At 46.6% G+C, this 23,014-nt stretch overlaps 1 protein-coding gene across 1 annotated transcript; it reads right to left on the bottom strand.

The window, feature by feature from the left end:
- Positions 1-2,516: 2,516 nt before the first annotated feature.
- LOC308266760 (ferroportin-like) lies at positions 2,517-22,318 on the bottom strand (the record flags this gene model as incomplete). Its single annotated transcript, XM_080701173.1, has 8 exons — positions 2,517-2,806; positions 8,521-9,213; positions 11,838-12,092; positions 14,476-14,602; positions 14,953-15,068; positions 16,115-16,274; positions 19,751-19,818; positions 22,195-22,318. 8 exons carry the CDS (start codon positions 22,316-22,318, stop codon positions 2,517-2,519), a joined length of 1,833 nt encoding a protein of 610 aa, XP_080557299.1.
- Positions 22,319-23,014: the final 696 nt, after the last annotated feature.

The following is a 23,014-nucleotide window of genomic DNA, read 5'->3' as shown; positions in this document are numbered from 1 at the left end:
CTAAGTTGCTGAGGCTAGCCTCAAACCTGTGATCCTCCTGTGTTAGCCTCCCTAGTATTGGGATTACAAGTGTGCACTATCGCACTATCAGCTCAGGATGTACTTATTAAACACTTTATGACTATACGCATTCATTAGAGCAATCAAAGGCTGAATGATTCGGTAAACTAATCTCATCAAAGTCCAACTTCCTTAGCAAAGAGACAAGATGTAAAAAGCTCTGGTCTGCTGATGTATTCTTCAGTTAGTCTGGTGTGTGTGTGTATGTGTGTGTGTGTGTGTGTGTGTGTGCACGTGCATGTGTGTGTGTGTGTGTGTGTGTGTAGTAATGTCATCTTTCAAGTATTTTTATGGAAAGAAAGAGATTGGGAGAGATGGCACCATAAATAACACTAGAATTTGTATAGAAAGTACTCTTTTGAAACTACCTTATGTTACACAAAATGTTCCACAAAATTCTCTCTGTCCCTCATTTTTACTTAACTGTTTGCTCTCAGAAGCAGATCTGCGTAAATTTCCTTTTGTAGTTTTCTTGTTACTATTCATGACTTTTTGTGGTGTTGTGTTTTTATAGGGCTCGACCCCCAGGTCCACACATGCTGTCTGGGGACATTTGATTGTTGCAACTAATGGGTAGAGACCCAGAGATACTATAAAAATATCCTCCAGTATGCCGGTCGTGGTGGCGCACACTTGTAATCCCCGCACTTGGGAGGCAGAGACAGGAGGATCACGCAGGTTCGAAGCCAGCCACACGCGCCGGCTTAAGAGACCCTGTTTCCAAATAAAAAAATGTAAAAATAGGTCTGGGAGTGTAGCCCGGGGGTAGACGGGCTTCCAGGAACCCCAGTACCACCAAAAAAAAAAAAAAAAAAAAAAAAAAAATCCTCCAGTGCACAGGCCAGCCCCTACAACAAAAGATGACGATCCAAAATGTTGAATATTGCAGAAGTTGAGAAATGCTGTCTCAGAAAATATCATCTCCAAGGCCGGGTGTGGTGGCGCACGCTTGTAATCCCAGCATTTGGGAGCCTGAGACAGGAGGATCATGGTTCGCCCCTCAGCTACTTGGTGAGGACCTCTGCAACCCAGTTAGGCCCTGTTTCAAAATAAAGAATAAAAAAAAAAATAGAAAGAAAGAAAGAAAGAAAGAAAGAAAGAAAGAAAGAAAGAAAGAAAGAAGAGAGAAAGAGTAAGAAAATATCCTCTCCATCAATGCCCACTGGCTAAGGTGCTCCTGAGTGTGTTCCCCTGATGTGATCTTCCCGCACACAAAAGCCTCATCTGGACTGTGGGACCTAAGGGAGCTTTGTTGCTAGCAATTGTCTTCAGCTCCAAATGAAATTTACATATCATTTATTTATAAGTGGTATTGTAATACCAATTATTATGTTAAGCCAAGAGAAATATGGACCTTGTAGCTTCCTTAAAAAGCTAGTTTTAGCCAGGCGTGGTGGCGCATGTTTGTAATCCTTGCATTTGGGAGGCTGAGACAGGAGGATGGAGGTTTGTGGACAGCCTCAGCTACTTAGTGAGGCCCTTTGCAACTCAGTGAGACCCTGTTTCAAAATAAAGAATAAAAAATAGAGCTGGGGGTGTAGCTTGGAGGTAGAATGCCCCTGGGTTTCATCCCCACTACTGCATAATAATAATAATAATAATAATAATAATAATAATCAGCAAGTCTTCATCTGCTCAGCTCAAATTAGTGGTATTCCTTTTGTTGTTTTTGTTTTGTTTTGTTACTGGAGATTGAACCCAGGGGTAATCTACGTTTTAGTTTCACCTCCCGCCTCTATTTTTTTTTTTTAAACAAGGCTTTACTAAGTTGCTGAGGGTCTTTATAAACTGCTCCGGCTGGCCACTAACCCACGATCGTCCTGTGTCAGACTCCCAAGTAATGCAATTATAGTTGGGCACCACCAGGCCGGGCTGACTAGAGATATTTTTAATCAGCTCCATCAACAGCTTGAATAATGACGTGAGGCTTGCCTAGGTTGGCCAAAGACACCCCCCCCGCCCCATATCTCTGGCCTGGCCATGAAGTCAAGAAGCCATACAAAAGTTGTCCCCGTGGTCTGTTTCTCCAACAAATAGTTTCAGCCCTCTCTAGGGGTGCTTAGTTCAAAGGAAGAATATTCCCCAACTAGGAGAACTAAAAAACCCACACCCAAAGGATGAAGACCAAACTTCATCTTCCATTCTCCACCTCTTTAGCATTGACCAGAATATCCTGACTAATTTTAGACTCGAAAAACAATAAAGATCTGAAAACATTGAGTTGCTGTGTGGCACAATTAAAACGGGTCCCTTTGGGTTTTCTGGGGGATTCTCTTGACTTTGTTAACGGCAAGCCTCGAGCCAGACCCCTTTCACACTAAAGCGTACCACCAGGGCAAAGACCTGCCCAAACAGGCGCCGCTCTCCAGAGCAGCCTGGGCACCGGCAGACCCCGCGACCCCGGAGTGGTGGGAGAGGGCGCCCGAGGGGCTGAGAAGTGCTGCCTACCTCTCAGGTTACAGGTGTCCAGTGCCCATCTTCACTGTCTCATCCACATGGGCATTTTTAATCTTATACTTTCTTGCATAATAAAAATACAGTATGTGCCCCGTGGTTACAAACAGCATGGAAATGAAGACGAGCAGGCCGAACTGCTGCGGCCGCGGGGCCAGCATGACCAGGATGAAGTGGATGAGGTCCATGAGATAGTTCAGGGAGCACTGCACGCCGTTCACAGCCCCTCGCTCGGCTTCTGGAATGTTCTCCTGGAGCAGCTGGGTCACGGTGAGGTCAAAAGACCAGAGGCCTGCAGGACAGCGGGGAAGTGGGAGGACAGCGTGAGCAGAGGGCAGAGGGCAGAGGGCGGCGGCGATGCTGCCTCAGGTGCCCCCCAGCATTGCCTTGGTAAGTGCAGCGTTCTGCTGCTCGGTTTCCTCCTCTGGGAAATAGGAATACCTCAGGCACCAGCACCCTGGAGGTTTCCGTGAGCCAGTGCTACAAGATGGGCAGTCCTGTGCTGGCCACCAGCTCATGGTATTCACTGTTACAATTTGTGGAGTTAAAGCCGGACGTGGTGGCGCACGCTTGTAATCCCTGCACTTGGGAGGCTGAGACAGGAGGATCACACAGGTTCGAAGCCAGCCCCAGCTACTTAGTGAGGCTCTCAGCAACTTAGTGAGACCCTGTTTCTAAATAAAGTATAAAAGCCGGGCGTGGTGGCGCACGCTTGTAATCCCCGCGCTTGGGAGGCTGAGACAGGAGGATCACACGGGTTCGAAGCCCACCTCAGCTACTTAGTGAGGCTCTCAGCAACCTAGTGAGACCCTGTTTCCAAATAAAATATAAAAAAGGTCTGGGAGTATAGTCCAGAGGTAGAAAGCCTCTGGATTCCACTCCTTGTACCACCAAAAAAATAAATAAATAAAGTATAAAATATGTCTGAGAGTATAGCCCAGAGGTAGAAAGCCCCTGGGCTCTACCCTAAGTACCACCAAAAAAAAAAATTTGTGGAGTTATAATTTTTTTGTGTGTGTGTGTGTATGTGTGTCTGTCTGTGTGGTACTGGGAATTGAACCCAGGGGCATTCTACCTCTGAGCTACATCCTTCCCTTTTTATTTTTTATTTTGAAACAGGGTCTCACTAAGTTGCTGAGGCAGGTTTTGAACCTGCAATATTCTTGTTTCAGCCTTCCTAGTTCTGGGATTACAGGTGTAGGCCACTGCTCCTGGCTTGGAGTTATAGTTATCTTTTTGAATCACCATCACTACTGTCATCATGGAATGCGCTGTAACTTCATTTTACTATTATTATTGCTGTGTATGTATGAAGAGGTACTGGATATTGAACCCAGGGACGTTCTACTTCCAGGCTATATCTGTACCTCTTTTTATTTTGTTTGGAAACAAACAGAAACTTGCTAGGTTGCTGGGAGCCTTGGTACTTTGCTGAAGCTATCCTCGAACCTGTGATTCTTATTTCAGCCTCCCAAGTACTGAGATTATAGGTGTGTGTGCCCGGCTATAACTTTATTTTATTTATTTATTTATTTATTTATTTATTTATTTATTGTGGTACTGGGGTTCCTGGAAGCCCTTCTACCTCTGGGCTACACTTCTAGACCTATTTTATATTTTTGAAACAGGATCTCTTAAGCCAGCACAGCTGGCTTCGAACCAGCGCGATCCTCCTGTCTCTACCTCCCAAGCGCAAGGCCAAGCGTGCGCCACCACGCCCGGCGTTACAACTTTATTTTAGATGTATATTGACTTATGACCTCTCTTCATTACAAAACATGTTTAGGACAGAGCCACATCTTGGGCTTCAAATCTACTTGCAGCTCCAGCATTTTCCCATTTGCTCCTGGCTTAGCAAAGGAAGAACGGGGCTCCAGTCTGTCCCCCATTTCCATCCTCCTCAAGAACATCCTCAGGCCGGCATGCTGCACGGCCACCAAACGGGCAGAGCCAGCGGTGCTGAGGACATTGCTGCTGTTGAGGGACGGCATCTGCCCTGGGATCCTAGGGCCGGTCTCCCAGAGGACCCACACCCAGCTTCTGCCTGGAGGGCTGGGTTCCCAGCCTGCTGGCCTTCTTGGCTCTCCTCATGACCAGGCACTGTTTTTGTAGAGGCTGCACAATTGCATCTGTCTCCATCTCTGGACTAACTCTGGACTCAAGGATTATTTAAAAATAATGTGCTCTGTTTAGCGTCTACCTTTGCAGAGCACTGACAGAACCTCATTCTCCTGGACTCTACCATGCCCACTCTGGAAGACCCCGACAGGTCCCCCATCCTCCGGGCTGTCCTCACTTCCCCCGATGGCCTCCAAGTCTGCCCAGGCTGGCTCTGCCAGGAGCCTTACCCTGCGCCGGGCTCTGCCCCAGAGCTCTCCTGCAAATTATTGGCACCTGGCCCTTACACCTGCGAACAGCAGGTACAAAGCTAGAAATTATTCATAAAATGCTGCAGTGGCACAATACAAAGTGCTCAAGGAAGAGAGGCTAATTCTGCACTGAGAATTACTTCTAAATTGAAGGCAGAAAGACTTACGGTTCTTTGGGTCTCCTCCTATTGGGGTGGGGCTGAAGGGACACTGAAATAATTCCCATAGGTAATGTGATTGGCATGAAATTTTCACAGCTTTGGAAGCCACGTGTTACAAATGAATATAAACTGGTGGTGTCCGCCTATAATTCCATAATTAGAATTGGAGACTGAGACAGGAGGATTTCAGACTTGAGGCCAGCCTCCGCAACTTAACAAGAGCCTCAGCAATTTGGTAAGGACCTGTTTTAAAAGAAAATTTTAGATTTTTACAAAGCAAAGTGACTTGAGCCAGGCGTGGTGGCGCCCGCTTGTAGTCCCTGGGCTTGGGAGGCTGAGACAGGAGGATCACACAGGTTGGAAGCCAGCCTCAGCTACTAAGTGAGGTTCTCAGCAACTCAGTGAGACCCTGTTTCCAAATAAAATAAAAATAGGTCTGGGAGTGTAGCCCGGAAGTAGAAAGCCCCTGGGTTCCACCCCTAGTACCACAAAAAATTAATTAAGAAAATAAAAAGCAAAGTGACTTTTAAGCAATATGCCAAATCTTATTGCAGGCACAGATCTATAAATTAGTTCCCATCAGCAGCCACCGAGCAGAGGCCTAGGATGACCCTATGCTCAGTGATACCTGTTGGGCAACATACCACAGGCCATTCCTCCCAGAGAGGGGACCGGCCATCACAGCCACCGGCACAACCATGCCGCCAAAGGCACAACACATCCTGTGGGACACTGGTACCGATGGGTTTTTGGTTTTGCTTTTGGTGGTACTGGGGATTGAACCCAGGGACATTTGACCTCTAGCGACACCCCCAGCCTTTTTTCTTTTCTTTTAAAACAGGTTCTCACTAGATTGCTGAGGCTCTCATAAGGCGCTGAGGCTGGCCTCAAACCTGAAATCCTCCTGTCTCAGTCTCCAATTCCAAATATAGAATCATAGGCGGACACCACCAGCTTATATTCATGTGTAACAGGTGGCTTCCAAAGCTGTGAAAATTTCACGCTAACCACATTACCTATGGGAATTATTTCAGTGTCTTTTCAGTCCCCCCCCCCATAGGAGGAAATCAATCATTATCTCCATCCTGAAGATCAGGAAACAGTGACCTTGGGAACTTATGTGTCTGGCAGATATCATCAGATGGTCCTGAGCTGTGTTCTGTGTTTCTGGAATTCTCATTTGAGATAGAGCAGAAGAGGTTTGCAATTGCCATAGGGAAAAGGCCAAGGTTTTCACACTGATTGTTTTTCCAGAATGCAAGTTCAGCTAATGTGCATCTCTGTTTTCCAAACATGATCATTTCCTTTGTGCCAGCAACCTGGTGAACAGGAGTCCCCGGTGGAAAAATTGTTTCCCTAAATACTTAATGATAATAAAATATGAATTGCATAAATCTTAAATTCCTGAAATGAAAGTGTAGATCAAAGTGTAAGTCAAATATACTAAAAAAAAAGATAACCCACTTATCAGGTACATTCTTTAAGGTATTTTAGAGGTCAGGTAACCTCTAGATGAAAGAATGGGCTTCAAGCGAGTTGTGTTGAAGTAGGAACGCAGTGTCGTTTTCCTCCATGCACACTGTATCAGAGAAATGAGGTTCCAAGGCTAGCCCGTGGTTTTACAACCTCTTGAAAAGGGCCTTCAAAACTCTCATTTCCTCTCTCCCAAGCTTCTATAGACCAAGGTTCTAGGTCTTGATAGCAGAAGCCAGGTACACATCGCCGACCCCCTGGCCCACCCCCCTGTGGCTCAGAGATGAGAAGGTGATGCTCGAGGCCCCGGAGGGCGGAGACCTTGCTCCTGCTCAGCGCCTAGAGTGTGAGGGGTGCAGAGAGGAGGTGTACAGGAGGGGCAGTGAGTGGGGAAGAGGTGCTTGGGTTTCCATCCATCTCTCCCAACACCCACCACCACTCTTTCCCCTCACCCTATTCTGACCTGAGGTGGAATCCCCTGGCTCTAAGCTATGTGCTAGGGAGGGACTCAGAAGGTGACATCTTTGGGTGGGGTGAGGATCAGGGGAATAAAAGTCATGCTGTCTGAATAGAAACACGATTATGGAAATTTCATGTTGAAGAGCAAGGCAGGTCTGACTGATCCCAAGAGCCAGTGTGCTGTTAAATGGCTGACATCACCACCCATTCCCAGCATGTCCTTGTCAGAGTTCTGGGGCATCAGATGACCAAAATTTTATTTTATTTTATTTTGGGGTGGCACTGGGGATTGACCCCAGGGGCGTTCTATCTCTGAACTACAGCCCCAACCCCTTTTTATTTTTCATTTTGAAACAGCATCTTGCTGAGTTGCTGAGAATCTCACTAAGTTACCCAGGCTGGCCTCAAACCTGAAATCCTCCTGTCTCAGCCTCCCAAGTACTGGGATTACAGGCATATGCCACCCACCATGCTTGGCTGTTGTTGTTGTTGTTTTTTTTTTTTGTTTGTTTGTTTAAATAAACACCTGAGGGTGTTGTGGCATATGCCTATAATCCCAGCAACTTGGGATTCACAGGTTCAAGGCAGCTGAGCAAGACACGGTCTCAAAGTAAAGTAAAAAGGGCTCAGATGTAGCTTAACAGGAGAACATCCCTGGGTTCAATCCTAGAACTGCAAAATAAAAATAAATAAGCAAACACCCTCACCAAAGCAGGCATGTTCTCATTTCTAGGCATGAATGACCTGGTTGACGGTAAACTTCAGAGACCAAGGACTTGGGGCAGACAGGCTTGTAAGCCTTCTCCTCACCTTTGGGAGAGGATTTCACTGCTGTCCACTGGCAGCTAAGGACAGCCCCTCCCTAGGAAGATGCCGTCTGTGTCCTTCCTCACCCCAGTTCACAAGGAAAGGATCCAGGTCAAAATGTTCCATCACAGGGACACCCAGGAAGTCACCACGTGTGCTTCCACTCCTCAGATCTCCACGCTTTCCCTGCAGCGTGGTCCTCCCCGCTGTCCTCCTGCCTGGATCAGCCATCCTCCCTGCAGGAAGGCTTCCCCAGCCCTCAAGACCAGACCTGGTGTGCTCCTGTGCGTTCAAAATCTGCCTGTCTAACCTACACCCTCTCGGCCATTTTGTTGGCTGTGGTATTGGGGATTGAACCCAGAGGCATTTCTCCAACCTACACCCCCAGCCCTTCTCTCTTATATATTTTTTAAATTTTGAGACAGAATCCTGCCAAGTTGCTGAGGCTGGTTTCAACCTGTGAGGCTCCTGGTTCGTCCTCCCCAGTACTGGGATGACAGTGTGCACCACCTCGCCATTAGCTACTTATTTATTGGTCTCCCACCCAGGTTGGAAGCGCCATGGACTAAAACCTCATCTATTACACCACTCTTATTCCTACAATTCTTGTCCCATGATGAGTTCTCAATGAACGACCATGGAGAATCACCGTGGCACCGTGGGGAGACAAGTGCCTCTGCAACGACTCAGCAGAACCACAGGCCGCAGAACCCCACGCACACGTGAGCCCGGCTCACCGATTCTGGCCAGGATCACCCCGGAGAAGAGCAGAATGATGGAGACGTAAGAGTCGGGCCGCGCGGGATCCTGCTGCCCGTCAAACAGGACGGTGCTGTTGGTCCAGTGGATGGAAGAGCGGTCCGGGAGGATGGGCTGGTTCAGGCTCCTTTCAAAGGGGTAAACCCGTATTTGGTCCTCTTTTAGCAGGTCACGGCTGGAAGAATTCTTGCTTGAGGGAAGTGAGAAAACCGTGGTATCAAAAGGACTTCCCGGGGCAAAGACAGAAAACACGCAGAGCGTCAGGCAGCCGGTGTGGAGCCAGCTGGAGATGATCCCCGTGGTGACCAGGCCGTAGTGCCCCCGCAGGCGCGTGAAGAGCAGCGTGCCCAGCAGGCCCGACAGCGCCGAGAGGGCGGTGAGGACGCTGAGCAGCGACCCTCCGATGCCCTGGGTGTAGGCGTAGCCCGCCGTGATGCAGTCGAAGCCCAGGACCGTCATGTAGAGGAAGGCCAGGCCCAGGCCGGCCAGGAACACGGTCTGCCGGCAGTAGGTCTCCCAGCCCCCGCGGCAGGTGCGCAGGAGCCTCCGCGCGCGGCCCGGGCCGGGGCAGACCTGGCGGCTCTGCACCTCGGACCCCGGCTCCTTCCTCGCTTTTCCTAAAGTTCTGGGTGTGTCGACCCCACCAGGTGTTTCCGAAGAGTTCATTTCACCTAAAACTAAACCCAGATATGTTTAAAGGCAGTACCCTGCCCGTGTCCCCTCAGCCCATCCCAAGTGTGTGTGTGTGTGTGTGTGTGTGTGTGTGTGTGTGTGTGTGTGTGTGTGTTACTGGGGATTGAACAACCCGGGGCATCCACCGCCGAGCTACATCCCCCAGCCCTTTTTATGTTTTATTTTGAAACAGAGTCTCACTAAGCTGCTGAGGATTTTGCCAAATTGCTGAGGCTGGCCTAGAACCTGCTTCCTCCTGGCTCGGCCTCCTGAATACTTGGATTGCAGGCGTGCACCACAAAGCGGGGCTGCAGCTGCCTTTTTTTTTTTTTTTTTTTTTTTTTTTTCTTTTTTCTTTTCTTCTTCAGTACTGAGGATGGAACCCAGGGGCATTCTACCACCAAGCTACACCCCCAGCCCTATTTTCTTTTTATTATTATTCTTTATTTTGAAACAGGGTCTCACTGAGTTGCAAAGGGCCTCACTACGTAGTTGAGGCTGTCCACAAACCGCGATCCTCCTGTCTCAGCCTCCCAAATGCTGGGATGACAAGCGTGAGCCACCACGTGCGGCTTGCAGCCGCTTTTTTGTTGAACAGTTCTAGCGCACACTGACGGCTCCCTGTTCTCCAGCACCTGTGTCTCTGTCTGACCATCGATTCCTTTCAGCAACTGGGACAGAAGCGGCAGGCCTTTAGTGCCTGGGACCGGCTCTTGGGGGTAAACACCGGGGTTCCTGGTCCTTTCTGGGGCAGCTGCAAGGTAGTCCTGCACGTCCCTCAGAGGTCCCCAGGGGGCTGAGCCCAGTTCCCTCCGCAGGCGCCCGCACAGCCCCCCTCCCTTCCCACCCGCTCAGCACACTTCCTGGGGTCACTCTACCAGCAGACTTTTAACCCCAAATCTTTGTCTCGAGGGCGCCCTCTAGAGAAAACCCAGAGCGACGCAGCCTCAGTGGGAAGCCGCGCGGCAGGAGGGTGGGTCTCGGCGGGAGATGGAATGTCACAGGATAGAAGCTCGGTAGTGAGCTCTGGGGCTGGTGATAAATACTTTTTTGATTATTTTTCTGAAGAAACCAATTCTTACGAGTGGGAAATACCATTCTGTCTCCCAGGATGTATCAGACAATGATTATAAACATTAAAAGATATGTATCCATTTGTGCAAGGTATTCAGCACAAATTATGACAAGTTCTGCTAAGGACCAGAGGAGCCCAAGAGGGCTCTGCGGGTCAGAGAGATAATTCCAGGACTTGGGAGACTAGACAGGAGGATCACAGGTTCACAGCCCCAGCAATTTAGTGAGACTCTCAGCAACCTAGTGAGACCCCATTTCCAAATAAAAAATTTAAAAGTAGCCGGGAGTGGTGGCTCACGCTTGTAATCCCAGCATTCGGGAGGCTGAGACCTGAGGATCAGGGTTCGCAGACAGCCTCGGCTACTTAGTGAGGCCCTCTGCAACTCAGTGAGACCAAGTTTCAAAATAAAGAATAAAAAATTGGGCAGGGGGTGTAGCTCGGAGGTCAAATGCCTCTGGGTTCCATCCCCAGACCCACACACACAAAAAAAAAAAAAAAATTTTTTTAAGGGCTGGGGGTGTAGCTTGGTGATAGAATGCCCCTCGGTTCAATCCCCTGTACCGGAAAAAATACAAATGAATAAAAATAAAAGATAAGATAAAATAACAACAAAAAAAACTAAATTTCACTATATGCCCAGAAATGCAGTGAGGCATGTATTTAACTGTCACATCATTCTCATGAAATTAATGTCATTGTTGCCTTGCTTTGCAGGTCGTGAGGCCAAGAATATTAACACAGTATCCTTACAAGGTCACACTGATAATGCCTGGCAGATTAGAAGGATATCGTTTTACCTGTTCATTATGTATCAACCCATTCTACTGACTCATATGTGTCTGTGTATTCCGTCATCATCTAAAAATGTATGTGCATCTATTTACCTGTCTCTAAAAATGTATACATCTTATTTATTGATGGAATCTGGTGGGCTTACTTACAAAACTACTGGACAGAAAAGAGAATTACATATAAGTCCAGAAAGAAGTAAGTGCAGAAGCAGATCCTGAACTGTGGAGCACCGGGCATGTCTTCCTTTGGGAGGATGAGGACATATCTGCTGGAAGCCCCCCCTTCCTCTCATCCACATCACACTGTTGGGAAATTTCTAACTTGAAAAAACAAAAACCACTGTCGAGAGCAGGAACAGCCAATGCATCATAGCATCCAAACCAAAGAGCAACCCCTACTCTGGCATACTCTCCTCTGTTAACCTAGCATCTTCGAGGGAGGTGTTCACGAATGAAATACAGAGAAGTAGCTTGCCCCCGGGACCGCGGGACAGGTTGAGCAGTTGCGTCCTGCGCGGTCCTTTGGGGGTGCTGTTACACGGGCACTCTCTGAATGGAGGGCCTGGGGTTAGGTAGTGCACAGCCTGTGTGACTCTAAAATCAGCCATATGAACTACACGACCAGTGGCACAGCCGGGGCTTCTCATTTATCAGTCTCTAGGCACACTTGCAGACAAAATATTACGGTCAAAGAGGAAACGAAGCACTAACATACAGGAGAAAACAAGAGCCCGAGCTCTCTCTGAGCTTGCATTACCTGGAGCGTCCACAGCCTCCTGTTGCCTTTCTAGGAAGTGCCCCCCTGTGTGTTGCTGGGGTTTTACAGCCAATTGGGGAACTAGTTGATAAACCCTGGACAGAAATAGAAACTCTACAAGAAGTGAAACCAAGTTCCATCCAAGAATGAAACCACAACCGATCACATGAGAGGCCCACGCCATCACCTGGCCCACGGACAGGGGAGCGAAGATGTTGATGATCTGGTCCAGCCGCCGCACTGCCGCGTTCATCCCTGCAAGCAGAGGAAGGAAACTGCGACTCAGGGGCGGGTGCTCCCTCCTGGTGGCCTTACCATCCCGCATCTGCTGGAGTTGCCAGCCATGTGCCGCTGTGGCAGGGACCACAGGGAAGATCCCTTTGGGTGTGGCTATGGGCGAGCAACAGGATGCTCAACCTGAAAGCACCTTCAGTGTTAGTCCTGCCAAAGCCAAAGCAAACTAGTCCTTAGTAAACTGAGGAACAGAGAGACTAAGTCACTCGTCATCCCAACTCCTATCCCAGACCGCTTCCCATCACATCTCTCTCTCTTTTTTCTCCCTCCTCCTCCTCCTCCTCCTCCTCCTCCTCTCTCTCTCTCCTCCTCTTCTTTCCTCCTCCTCCTCCTCCTCCTTCTTCTTCTTCCTCTCTCTCTCTCTCTCTCTCTCTCTCTCTCTCTCTCTCTCTCTCTGTCTCTCTGTCTCTCTGTAGTACTGGGGATTGAACCCAAACCCAGGGGCACTCTACCACTAAGCCACATCTTCAGCCTTTTATTCCCTTTTTATTTTGAGGCAAGATCTTGCTTAAATTGCCCAGGCTGGCCTTGAACTTCTGATCTTCCTACCTCATCATCCTGCTCTCTTCTCTCCCATACATACACCTATCTTTAGTACTGGCGATTGAACCCAGGGGCATTCTACCTCTGAGCTACTCCCTAGACCTTTTATGTCTTGCTTTTGAGTTGCTGTGGGTCCCACTGAGTTGCTGAGGCTGGCCTTGAACCTGCAAGCCTCCTGTCTCAGCCTCCCAAGTGCTGGGATTATAGGCCTATGCCACCATACTTTCTCTATCTATCTATCTATCTATCTATCTATCTCTCTATCTATCTATCTCTATCTCTATCTCTATCTCTCTTTCTCAAATTGGCATATAATGATTATATATAACAGCAGGATTTGCTGTTTCATATTTTTGTGTGCACATACATAATCTGGCCAATACGTCCCTCCTCCTTCCCCCAACCCACTCCACTATCATAACAGGAACAACAATAGCACTAGTCGTCACTATTATAACTAACACGGTGAAGGGGCAGGAGGTAATAAAGGAAGGATGGATGAAAGAATGAGTCCAGTATGCACTCTGTGCCAGGCAAACGGGTCTAAACCATCTCTCTATATTCATCTCCCTGAAGCCTCCCAAGAACTCTGAGGAGTCAGCACTATTTTTCTTTTACAAATTAGAAAACAGAGGCACACTGCAGTGACTACCCTCACTCAAGGGTCAGGGTATTACCCTGACCCTTGCAGAGATGGGAAAGGGTGTTTCTGAGGGCAGGCAGCCTGGCTCCGGAGTTACTCTCCTAACTATTCTGCCCTCACTGAAGAATACATTTACATGTGCATTTTAAAAATTATAATGCACTAGAATCGGAATCTGTGCTTTATATTTGATTTCTTCAAATTAGTTAACAGACAATAGGAAGATTTTTTTTAGCCCAAAGGCAGAGGACACTTGAAACACTACATCACCCGGCTTTTACTCACATGGTTGTTTTATTTTGGGTTGTGTTATTTAAGCCACAGTACATCCAAATAAGTGTAATTTAAAAGAAAACATGATTATAAGGGGCTTCTGCTCTCTGGAAGGCTTGCATTTCAATAGACTCCCCCTAAATAGCTTCCTTTATCTCGGCCCCCAACGCTCAGTCACATTTTCTAGCAGAGTACCAACGGCAGCAAACCAGGGTAGGACAAGACCTTTAGCTTCACGTTGGCCATTGGAATATACTGCAAGGCGAAGGACCCGAGTTTCGTAAATAAGAGAAAAAGCAAAGACGATATCAGACTATTCTGCTGCATTGCCTCTATTGGAGAAAAAGGCTCTCTGCCTCCACTCTCGGTGATAATTGACAATCACATTCGGGGATAATTTTTGTCTTTGAAGTTTATCACTAGTTATCTTTTCAATTGCTTATTCTCCAGGTCTAAAATTGTCAAGGCACTTCTGCAAATGAAAGGCTTCTCTCCTGCTCTCCTGTAAGCACGGTCTATTATATGCTTTCGATAATGATGATATCAACCGTTTCGTAGGCACCTGCTATGGGCAGATAACACGAAGCGCTTTACAAATCCTTTGTCTGGAATTCTCCCTGGGTGTGTGAGCCGGATGCAAATATGTAGATGGTTATTTCCCTTATTCTACGGATGAGGAACATCAAGTCTGGAGAAGTTGCTCAGGAAACGTGGCTGGTAAGAGGCATACCTGATTTGGGCTGGATTCAAACCCAGCTCTGACTAGCTCCAAATACCACTCTCTTACAGGCTGTTACATGGCCTGTCCTGGGCCCTGATTGGCTCACCATCTCTCTACATCTCAGCAGACTGGCAGTGCAGTGAGCCCGGGGCGGTACTGCTCACCAGCCAGCTGGCCTCTGTTATCACCCGTGAGGCTCACGATCCAGTCCCTCTGAATGGTGATGGTGAGCGCCGTGCCAGCCAGGTTAGCCACGGCCGCCAGGGTGATCACCGCAGCATAACAGACCACCTGGGGAAGGAAGAACAGGCTTTCCAGCCCGCAGCAGTGCACAGGTGTTTACCTGATAGTCCGAGGCACACCTGTAGGAATACCAAGAACTTGGGGAGAAATGAGCCCACGGTGAGTTGGAGCCAAATGTGCTGAGGCTAAGTATTTGCTTCCAACCCTTACCTCCTCCACCCCTCCATTAGCACCAGATCGATGCTCATTTGTACTTGGCAGACAGGCTCTTCCCATCCGTGGGGTTAGGGCTGGCCTGCATAAATGAGAGGGGCTCTGGGGAAAGATCAGCCAGATGACTCCCTGACAGACCCTGGCATCCTGCTCCCAAGGCCCGGAGCAGGAGCGGAGGCACGCACCATGAACCAGCCGCGCCAGATGTGCTCCATCTCCCTCCTGTAGGAGAAGACCAGCATCAGCAGCACGCAGCAGGCGGTGACTGTGGTGTTCTGAATGAAGAGCGAGGCGTGAGCCACTGTGGATGGAAAGGCCCCTGCAGTTACTCTTGGCCTTACGAGGCAGGTCACAGCTATGCCAGCCCTCGTGAAGGCTTGGGGACGAGGCAGAGCACAGTGCTCAGGACCTGCAAAGCCTTTGCAACCCAAATTCTTGTAAAGAGAGCTGAACTTTTTTTTTTTTTTTTTTTTTTTTGGTGGTACTGGGGTTCCTGGAAGCCCTTCTACCTCCGGGCTACACTCCCAGACCTATTTTTCCTTTTTTTCTTTTTGTGAAACAGGGTCTCTTAAGCCAGCCCGGCTGGCTTCGAACCTGCGCGATCCTCCTGTCTCTGCCTCCCAAGCATGGGGATTACAAGCGTGCGCCACCGCGCCCAGCTTAAGAGAGCTGAACTTTGAAGTAAATGAAAACACTTTTGGAAAGACGGATTCCAGCTGAATGAAGGAATTTGAAATTTTCTGCTCCGTTGGACTTTCCTGGGTTTAATTTGAGACTAAGGTTATTAGTTGAGTCTAAAAATGTAAATAAATTGGGTTTAAGTAAATTGGTATGGCTTTAGCAAATTAGTTTCTGAGACTCCTGATGAAGGCAATCATATTGACTAGTGATCAAAAGGACAGGGCAGGACAGGCGTGTCCTCAGCAACTTAGAGAGGCCCTCGGCAACTTTAGTGAGATCCTGTTTCAAAATAAAAAATAAAAAAGGACTGGGGCAAAGGTCAGAGGTAGAATGCCCCTGGGTTCAATCCTCAGCACCCAAAAATAAACAAAACAAAACAAGGCTGGGGGGTCTCAGTGGTAGAGAGCTTGCCTAGTATGCACGAGGCTCTGGGTTCGGTCCCCAGAACCACACACATACAAAATAAATAAAAACTACATTAAAATATTTTAAATATAGTCCCAAAGACTATGACACAAAGTTGTATAACTCTTTTCTAGAGTTTTGAAGTTATGCTAAAACTTAAAGCCCTATAGATCTATCATTTTATTTCCCTAAATAAGCCAAAAAATTATAGTGAGGGCATACTGTATCACACAATTATATGCATCGTAAGAGCATCATTACCTTTGTTTCTTGGCTTCCTGTCAATCCAGTCACCAATTAAGACTCCAAATATTAATACAGAGCCAGCTACCACTAAGCCGAACACCGCTGTTAGAAGAAGATTATGTCCATATAATTCTATCAGGAACACAGACATGGCAAAGTGCCACATTCGGTCTCCCTGCAGGCAGTAGAGGCAGAGTGTGCTTTAATCATTGACTGAAAAAATGGAGTCAGTTAAAATCCAGGAAGATGCATTATTCCCAAAGGACATACAGTATGCAAACTTTAAGAACAGAATGTCAAAATTATACATTTATGCAGTACAATTATAACTTTATGAAACATAATTACAATTTTTAAAAGCTGGGCAGAATAATTTTTAAAAATCTTTAAGGCATAAAGAGCCAAAACACTAATGAGAAAATAGCAAACATATACTTGGGAGAAGATGATACAACTAAGATGTAAACCCTGTGCACCTGAGCAACAGCTGCTAAGCAGAAACGCAGAAAGCGAGATGAAGGAGGTCCGCTCTCCCAAAGGTGGGGACCAAGATCAACTAGTCCCTGCTTTAAGCCGAGACCCCACATAACTACAGCCGCGGGGTAAGTAGGATAAACAAGCTTGTGGTCCAGCTTCACATCATTCATGTGACTGGGAAATCCCATGTCTTATACTTGGGTTAAATCCCGGTGCTAACCAGCAGTATCATTTCCATCAGCGGCTGCAGACTTAAGCCAGAGGCAAATGACTAATGCTCAGTCTGCTCTACCTAACATCCTCCCTGGAGGAAGACACCATCATGCTGGGGCTCCGAGCATCCCGCAGTGCGTGCCAATGCCCGGCACAGTAAATGAGAACCTTCAAGAAACAAGGCAGTATGGGTAAAATCTACACATGTCACTGAGATGGACCCGCTAAGGCTTCACATGTTTGAATCACTCCACTAGGCTGTAAACAATAAGGCTACTATATCTAAAGAAATAAATGCCAGTCCAATTATTTGTGCAGGGAATTGGAAACTAAAAAGAGTGGCATGGCCCATTTGGAAAAATAAACTAAATAAAAATTCTAGGGCTGAAAATATAACAATAGAAATGAACATTAAAAATTCAGTTGGTAAGTTGGGCGTGCCGATACACAGCTTGTTATACCAGGACTTGGGAGGCTAAGACAAGAGGATCCGGGTTTACGGCCAGCCTTAGCTACTTAGTGAGGCCCTCCACAACTTAGTGAGACCCTGTTTCAAAATAAAGAATAAAAATCAAGCTGGGCGTGCTGGTGCACGCTTGTAATCCCCACACTTGGGAGGCGGAGACAGGAGGATCGCGCAGGTTCGAAGCCAGCCACACTGGCTTAAGAGACCCTGTTTCCAAATTTAAAAATATATATAAAATAGGTCTGGAAGTATAGCCCGGAGGTAGAAGGGCTTCCAGGAACCCCAGTACCACCAAAAAAGAAAAAAAAGAATAAAAATCAAGCTGGGGGTGTAGCTCAGAGGTAGAATGCATCTGGGTTCAATCCCTAGCACCACAAAAAAAAAAAAAGAAAAAAATTCAGTTGGTAGATTTAATAGCATAATAGACATAACTAAAGAAAAAAATCAATTAATTTTAGATGTCCGAAGAAACAACGTGCAATAAAACACACAAAGACAAAATAAAGAGAAGACGAAAGGAGAAAAAGAAACATAAAAGGCTAGATAGAAAACGCGAAATAACATGATAGATTTAGATGAAATATATCATTATTTATCACTACATATAAATGAACTGTTTCAGTTAAAGGATAAGGTTGATAAATTGGATTTAAAATATAATTACATGCTATTTAAAAAGAAATATTAAAACAAACAATAAGAAAGAGCAGGAGTAACAGGAGAAACAATGTGACATGCTAATGCCAATCAAGAGGAATCCATGTCACTAAATTAATACCAAAGTACTTTAAGGCAAAAACTTTACAATAAAGAGAATCCCAGCCAGGCGTGGTGGCGCACACTTGTAATCCCAGCATTCGGGAGGCTGAGACTGGAGGATGGCGGTTCGCAGCCAGCCTCAGCTACTTAGTGAGGCCCTCTGCAACTCAGTGAGACCCTGTTTCAAAATAAAGAATAAAAAATAGGGCAGGGGATGTAGCTCGGAGGTTGAATGCCTCTGGGCTTCATTCCCAGTCCCCTCCGCCAAAAAAAAAAAAAAAAGAGAGAGAGAGAGAGAGAGAATCCCTTTAGAGTGATAAAAGTGTAATTTATTAGAAAAATATAAGTACTCCAACTTTATATGTACCTTGCTATATGTAATAAAAAGGGTTCAAATATTCGACACAAAAATGATCAGATTGAAAATGAGAAATAAGCCAGGCGTAGTGGCTCACACTTGCAATCCCAGCATTCTGTATATATATATATATATGAAATGCATGTATGTTCCATACGTATGTTCATTCAACCTCTATGTAACAACAAAAATACTATACCTGACAACTTTATAATATACATAGTTTTAAGCACATGAAATATTTGTAGAAATTGGCCATATAGTAAATCATAGAGAAAATTCTTAATTTCAGTGTATTGAAACCATCCAAAAGATCTTCTCTGACCTCAAGACAGTAAAGCCACAAATCAACAAAACCAAAATCAGACGCTTCTTATGTTTTTTGTAAGTTAAGGAATATATTTCTAAATGATCCATAAGTCAAGTCAGCAATCACAACGGACATTACGGGATATTTTTAAGAACACATATCAAAACTTGTCACATGGTAAGAGACATTTGTAGTCTTATATACATATATTAGAAAAGAAAGTCTGAATTTACTGAGCTAAATAAAAGAAGTTAGAAAAGGCATCAAAGGTACAGCAAATAAAACCCAAAGAAGAAAGGCAATAACAAAGGTGAGAACAGAAATTAATGAAATAGAAAAATGAAGACAGCAAAAAGGCTCAATAAAACCAAAAATCTTTGGAAGGAATAACAAAATAAACTGTGGTATAGTGTCCAGTAAAATGCTGTACAGCAATGGAAAGTACCAAGCCAGCGCTGCTTAGAGGTATTATAAACATAATGTTGAACAAAAGAAACCAGACAGAATATGTGTAGTTAGACACACCTGTAATTCAGGTACTTGCGAGACTGAGACAGGAGAATCGCAAGTAGAAGGCAGCCTCAGCAACTTAGCAAGAGCCTGTTTCAATAAATAATAAAGTAAAATAGGGCCAGGGGTGTAGCTCAGAATATGTGTGATGGTATTTGATTTATATGAAGCTCAAAGAGGAAACTAAGCTCTATAATTAGGGATGTCTACAGCAGCAGTAAAGCCCCAAGAAAAGCAAGGACTCAAAGGCCATAAAAATGAGACTGGTGGCTACTTCTCCTGGGTGAGGAGGCAGGTGTGATGAGGAGGGTCCCAGGAGGAAGGTCTCGGTGCGAGCCACATTGTAGCTTTGCACTGGGATCGGTTCATGCTATCCACTTTCTGAGTACTCACTGGAATCATCCTTTATACACATTTAATGTATTTTTCCCTACTTGGGTGTTTGGTAATTTATAACATCATTAAACAGAAATATGCCCACATTTTGCATCCAATATTTCAAGACATTCTAATATCCTTAACATTAAAAAACATGAACTTCAATTTGATTCATCTTACCCATATTGATAAGGCACAGCTTACATAAATCAAAAATCTTGGGCTCATGAGGTAGACCAAAGTTGCTCCTAAAACACACATAATCCAAGTCACAAATATTATTAAGCAGTATAAGACATATCTATGTATTTACTTAAAGCAGACTCTGTCAGTAACTCAGGGAATTCATGCTTAGCATGAATTTGCCTTTAGGAAGTACCCTGATGCTAAACACACTGGCAACAGATGAGCGAACTGGCAGCATTTTTGTTTTGTTTTTCTTTTTCTTTTTTTTTTTTTTTTTTTTTTTTTGGTGGTACTGGGGTGGAACCCAGAGGCCTCCTACCTCCGGGCTATACTCCCAGACCTATTTTCTATTTTATTTGGAAACAGGGTCTCACTAAGTTGCTGAGAGCCTCACTAAGTAGCTGAGGCTGGCTTTGAACCCATGTGATCCTCCTGTCTCAGCCTCCCAAGAGCGGGGATTACAAGCGTGCGCCACCACGCCCGGCCTGTTTTGTTTTTCTTTGACTTAAAGCAACTGTCCCTCCTTGTCACTGAGTGACCGCTGGGGAAATATTTAAGCATATCCCTTTCTCAAGTGTAGAGATAGAGAAGTAAGCACGCTGCCACCTCATGGGTCACAGTTTTGAAGAGCACAGAGTGGGCCGGGCGCCATGGCACATGCTGGAAATCCCAGTACTTGGGAGGCTGAGGCAGAAGGATCGCAGGTACAAGGCTAGCCTCAGCAACTTAGAGGTTTGAGCCTGGCGGTTCCAGGGTAAAGGGAGGAAGTACGTCTGCAGAGAGATGCTTCTCTATTCCCAAGGAGCAGGAAAGGCAGGTAAATCTATACCCCACACCCTAATCAGTCATCATGTGGCCTGAATCTTAAAAACAGAACAAAACGACTCAAGTCAAGTTGGGCTTGGTGACGCATGCCTGTAATCTCAGTACTTGGAGGCTAAGAGTGGAGGGTCGCAGGTTCAGGGACAGCCTCAGCGAGTAGTGAGGTTCTCATCAACCTAGCAAGACCCGGTTTCAAAATAAAAATAAAGGCCGGGCGTGGTGGCACACGCTCGTAATCCCAGCATTCGGGAAGCTGAGACAGGAGGATCGCAGTTCACGGACAGCCTCAGCTATTTAGTGAGGCCCTTAGCAACTTAGTGAGACCCTATTTCAAAATAAAGAATAAAAAATGGGGCAGGGGCTGTGTAGCTTGGAGGTTGAATACCCTTGGGTTCCATCCCCAGACCTGCAAAAAAATTTTTTTTTAATTTAAAAATTAAAAAAAATTAGCAGGGGGTGTAGCTCGGAAGTAGAATACTTCCAGGCTCAATTCCCAATAACACACACACACACACACACACACACACACACACACACACACACACACTGCCCACTGATCAAGTCCACTACCTCCATGTCACCAGCTCTCACTGGGTAATTGTAAATGTCCTTTATTTATTTATTTATTTATTCGTTTATTTATTTTTGGTGGTACTGGGGTTCCTGGAAGCCCTTCTACCTCCGGGCTACACTCCCAGACCTCTTTTTACATTTTTATTTGGAAACAGGGTCTCCTAAGCCAGCGCGCGCGGCTGGCTCCGAACCTGCGCGATCCTCCTGTCTCCGCCTCCCAAGCGCGGGGATGACGAGCGTGCGCCACCACGCCCGGCTTGCAGCTGTCCTTTAACCTACCTTCCCCTCTGCGTTGTCTCACTTTAGCCTATCTTCATCTTAGCAGCCACACAACCTAAATCAGGTTATGTAGCTCCTCTGCTCAAACCTCCAACCGTGCCATCTCACTCGGAGCAAATTCCAAGTCCTTACCACTTGGCTCCGGAAGCCGGGGATCACTCCCCTCCCCTCGTTCCTCTGCCCCTTCCCCTGTTCTCCCTGCCGCCATGCTCCAGCCACCTTGAACACTCTTCCCGCAGGCGTGCACACAACACACCCATCAATCAAGGTAGCTTGTCACCGGGATCTTCTCAACTACATAATCGAAAAATCAAGTTCTGCTGGGCTGGTGGCCCACACCTGTAATCCCAGCGCTTGGGAGGCTGAGACAGGAGGATCGCACAGGTTCGAAGCCAGCCTCAGCTACTTAGTGAGGAGGCTCTCAGCAACTGAGACCCTGTTTCTAAATAAAGTATACATATATATGTATGTATACATATATACATATAAACACATATACATATATACGTATGTATGTATGTATGTATAAAGATCTGGGAGTATAGCCCAGAGGTAGAAAGCTCCTGGGTTCTACCCCCAGTACCACTAAAAACACAAACAAACACAAAATCAAAATCAAGTTCTGGAGCTGGGTGCACATCTGTAATCCCAGCAACTTTGGAGGCTGAGGCAGGAGGATTGCTTGAGCCCTGGAGTTCAGGCCAGTGTGGGAAACAGACCCCTATTTCAATTAAAATAAATAAATACAAATAAAAATTGCATACGCTTTAGACCAACTCTATCCGGTGGAAGTTTCCGCAGTAATGAGCCTACAGCCTCGCAGCCTAATGGAAACACCACTGCGTGGCTATCAAGGACCGCGAATGTGGCTGGTGTGAACCACTGCATGGCTATCAGGGACCGCGAATGTGGCTGGTGTGAACCACTGCGTGGCTATCAAGGACCGCGAATGTGGCTGGTGTGAATGGGGAACTGATTTTTTTTTTTGGTGGTGGTACTGGGGTTCCTAGAAGCCCTACTACCTCTGGGCTACACTCCCAGACCTATTTTATACTTTTTTATTTTCGGAAACAGGGTCTCTTAAGCCAGCACAGCTGGCTTCGAACCAGCGCGATCCTCCTATCTCCACCTCCCAAGCGGGTGGATCACAAGCATGCGCCACCACACCTGGCTGGGAACTGAATTTTTAATTTTAACTAATTTACATATAACTGATTAATAAATAAAGATGTGGCACATTTCTCTGGGGTACACAGATATACGCGGGAGTCCAGTATAGGTGATATGGATGCCCTTATTCGTTCAGAGTCGGCCGCCCGCCATCGCGGGCAGCTCCTTCCCCGCCGCTCCTGCAGGCCAGTAGGAACGGGCAAGCAAGAGCGAGTGCGTGTCAGTCTCTCTGTGTGTCCCCTGTGTCTGAGGTAGCCGTGGCTACCTTAAATCGAGGGGAGTGGTCTCCTCTGTGGGAATCACGGAGCTCTGCCTCCTAGCTTCCGCCCCCCCGCCCCCCCCGCCCCCCCCCCCCGCGGGGCAGCGGCTCAGACCTTTCAATAACCCCACAAGGCTGGTAGCTATTGTGTTACA

Source organism: Muscardinus avellanarius (genome assembly GCF_963383645.1).
Source record: "Muscardinus avellanarius genome assembly, chromosome: 9".
In the NCBI taxonomy this organism is placed as follows: Eukaryota; Metazoa; Chordata; class Mammalia; order Rodentia; family Gliridae; genus Muscardinus; species Muscardinus avellanarius.
The sequence above is the reverse complement of the archived record's forward strand: the minus strand, read 5'-3'. Positions and strand labels throughout refer to the sequence as shown.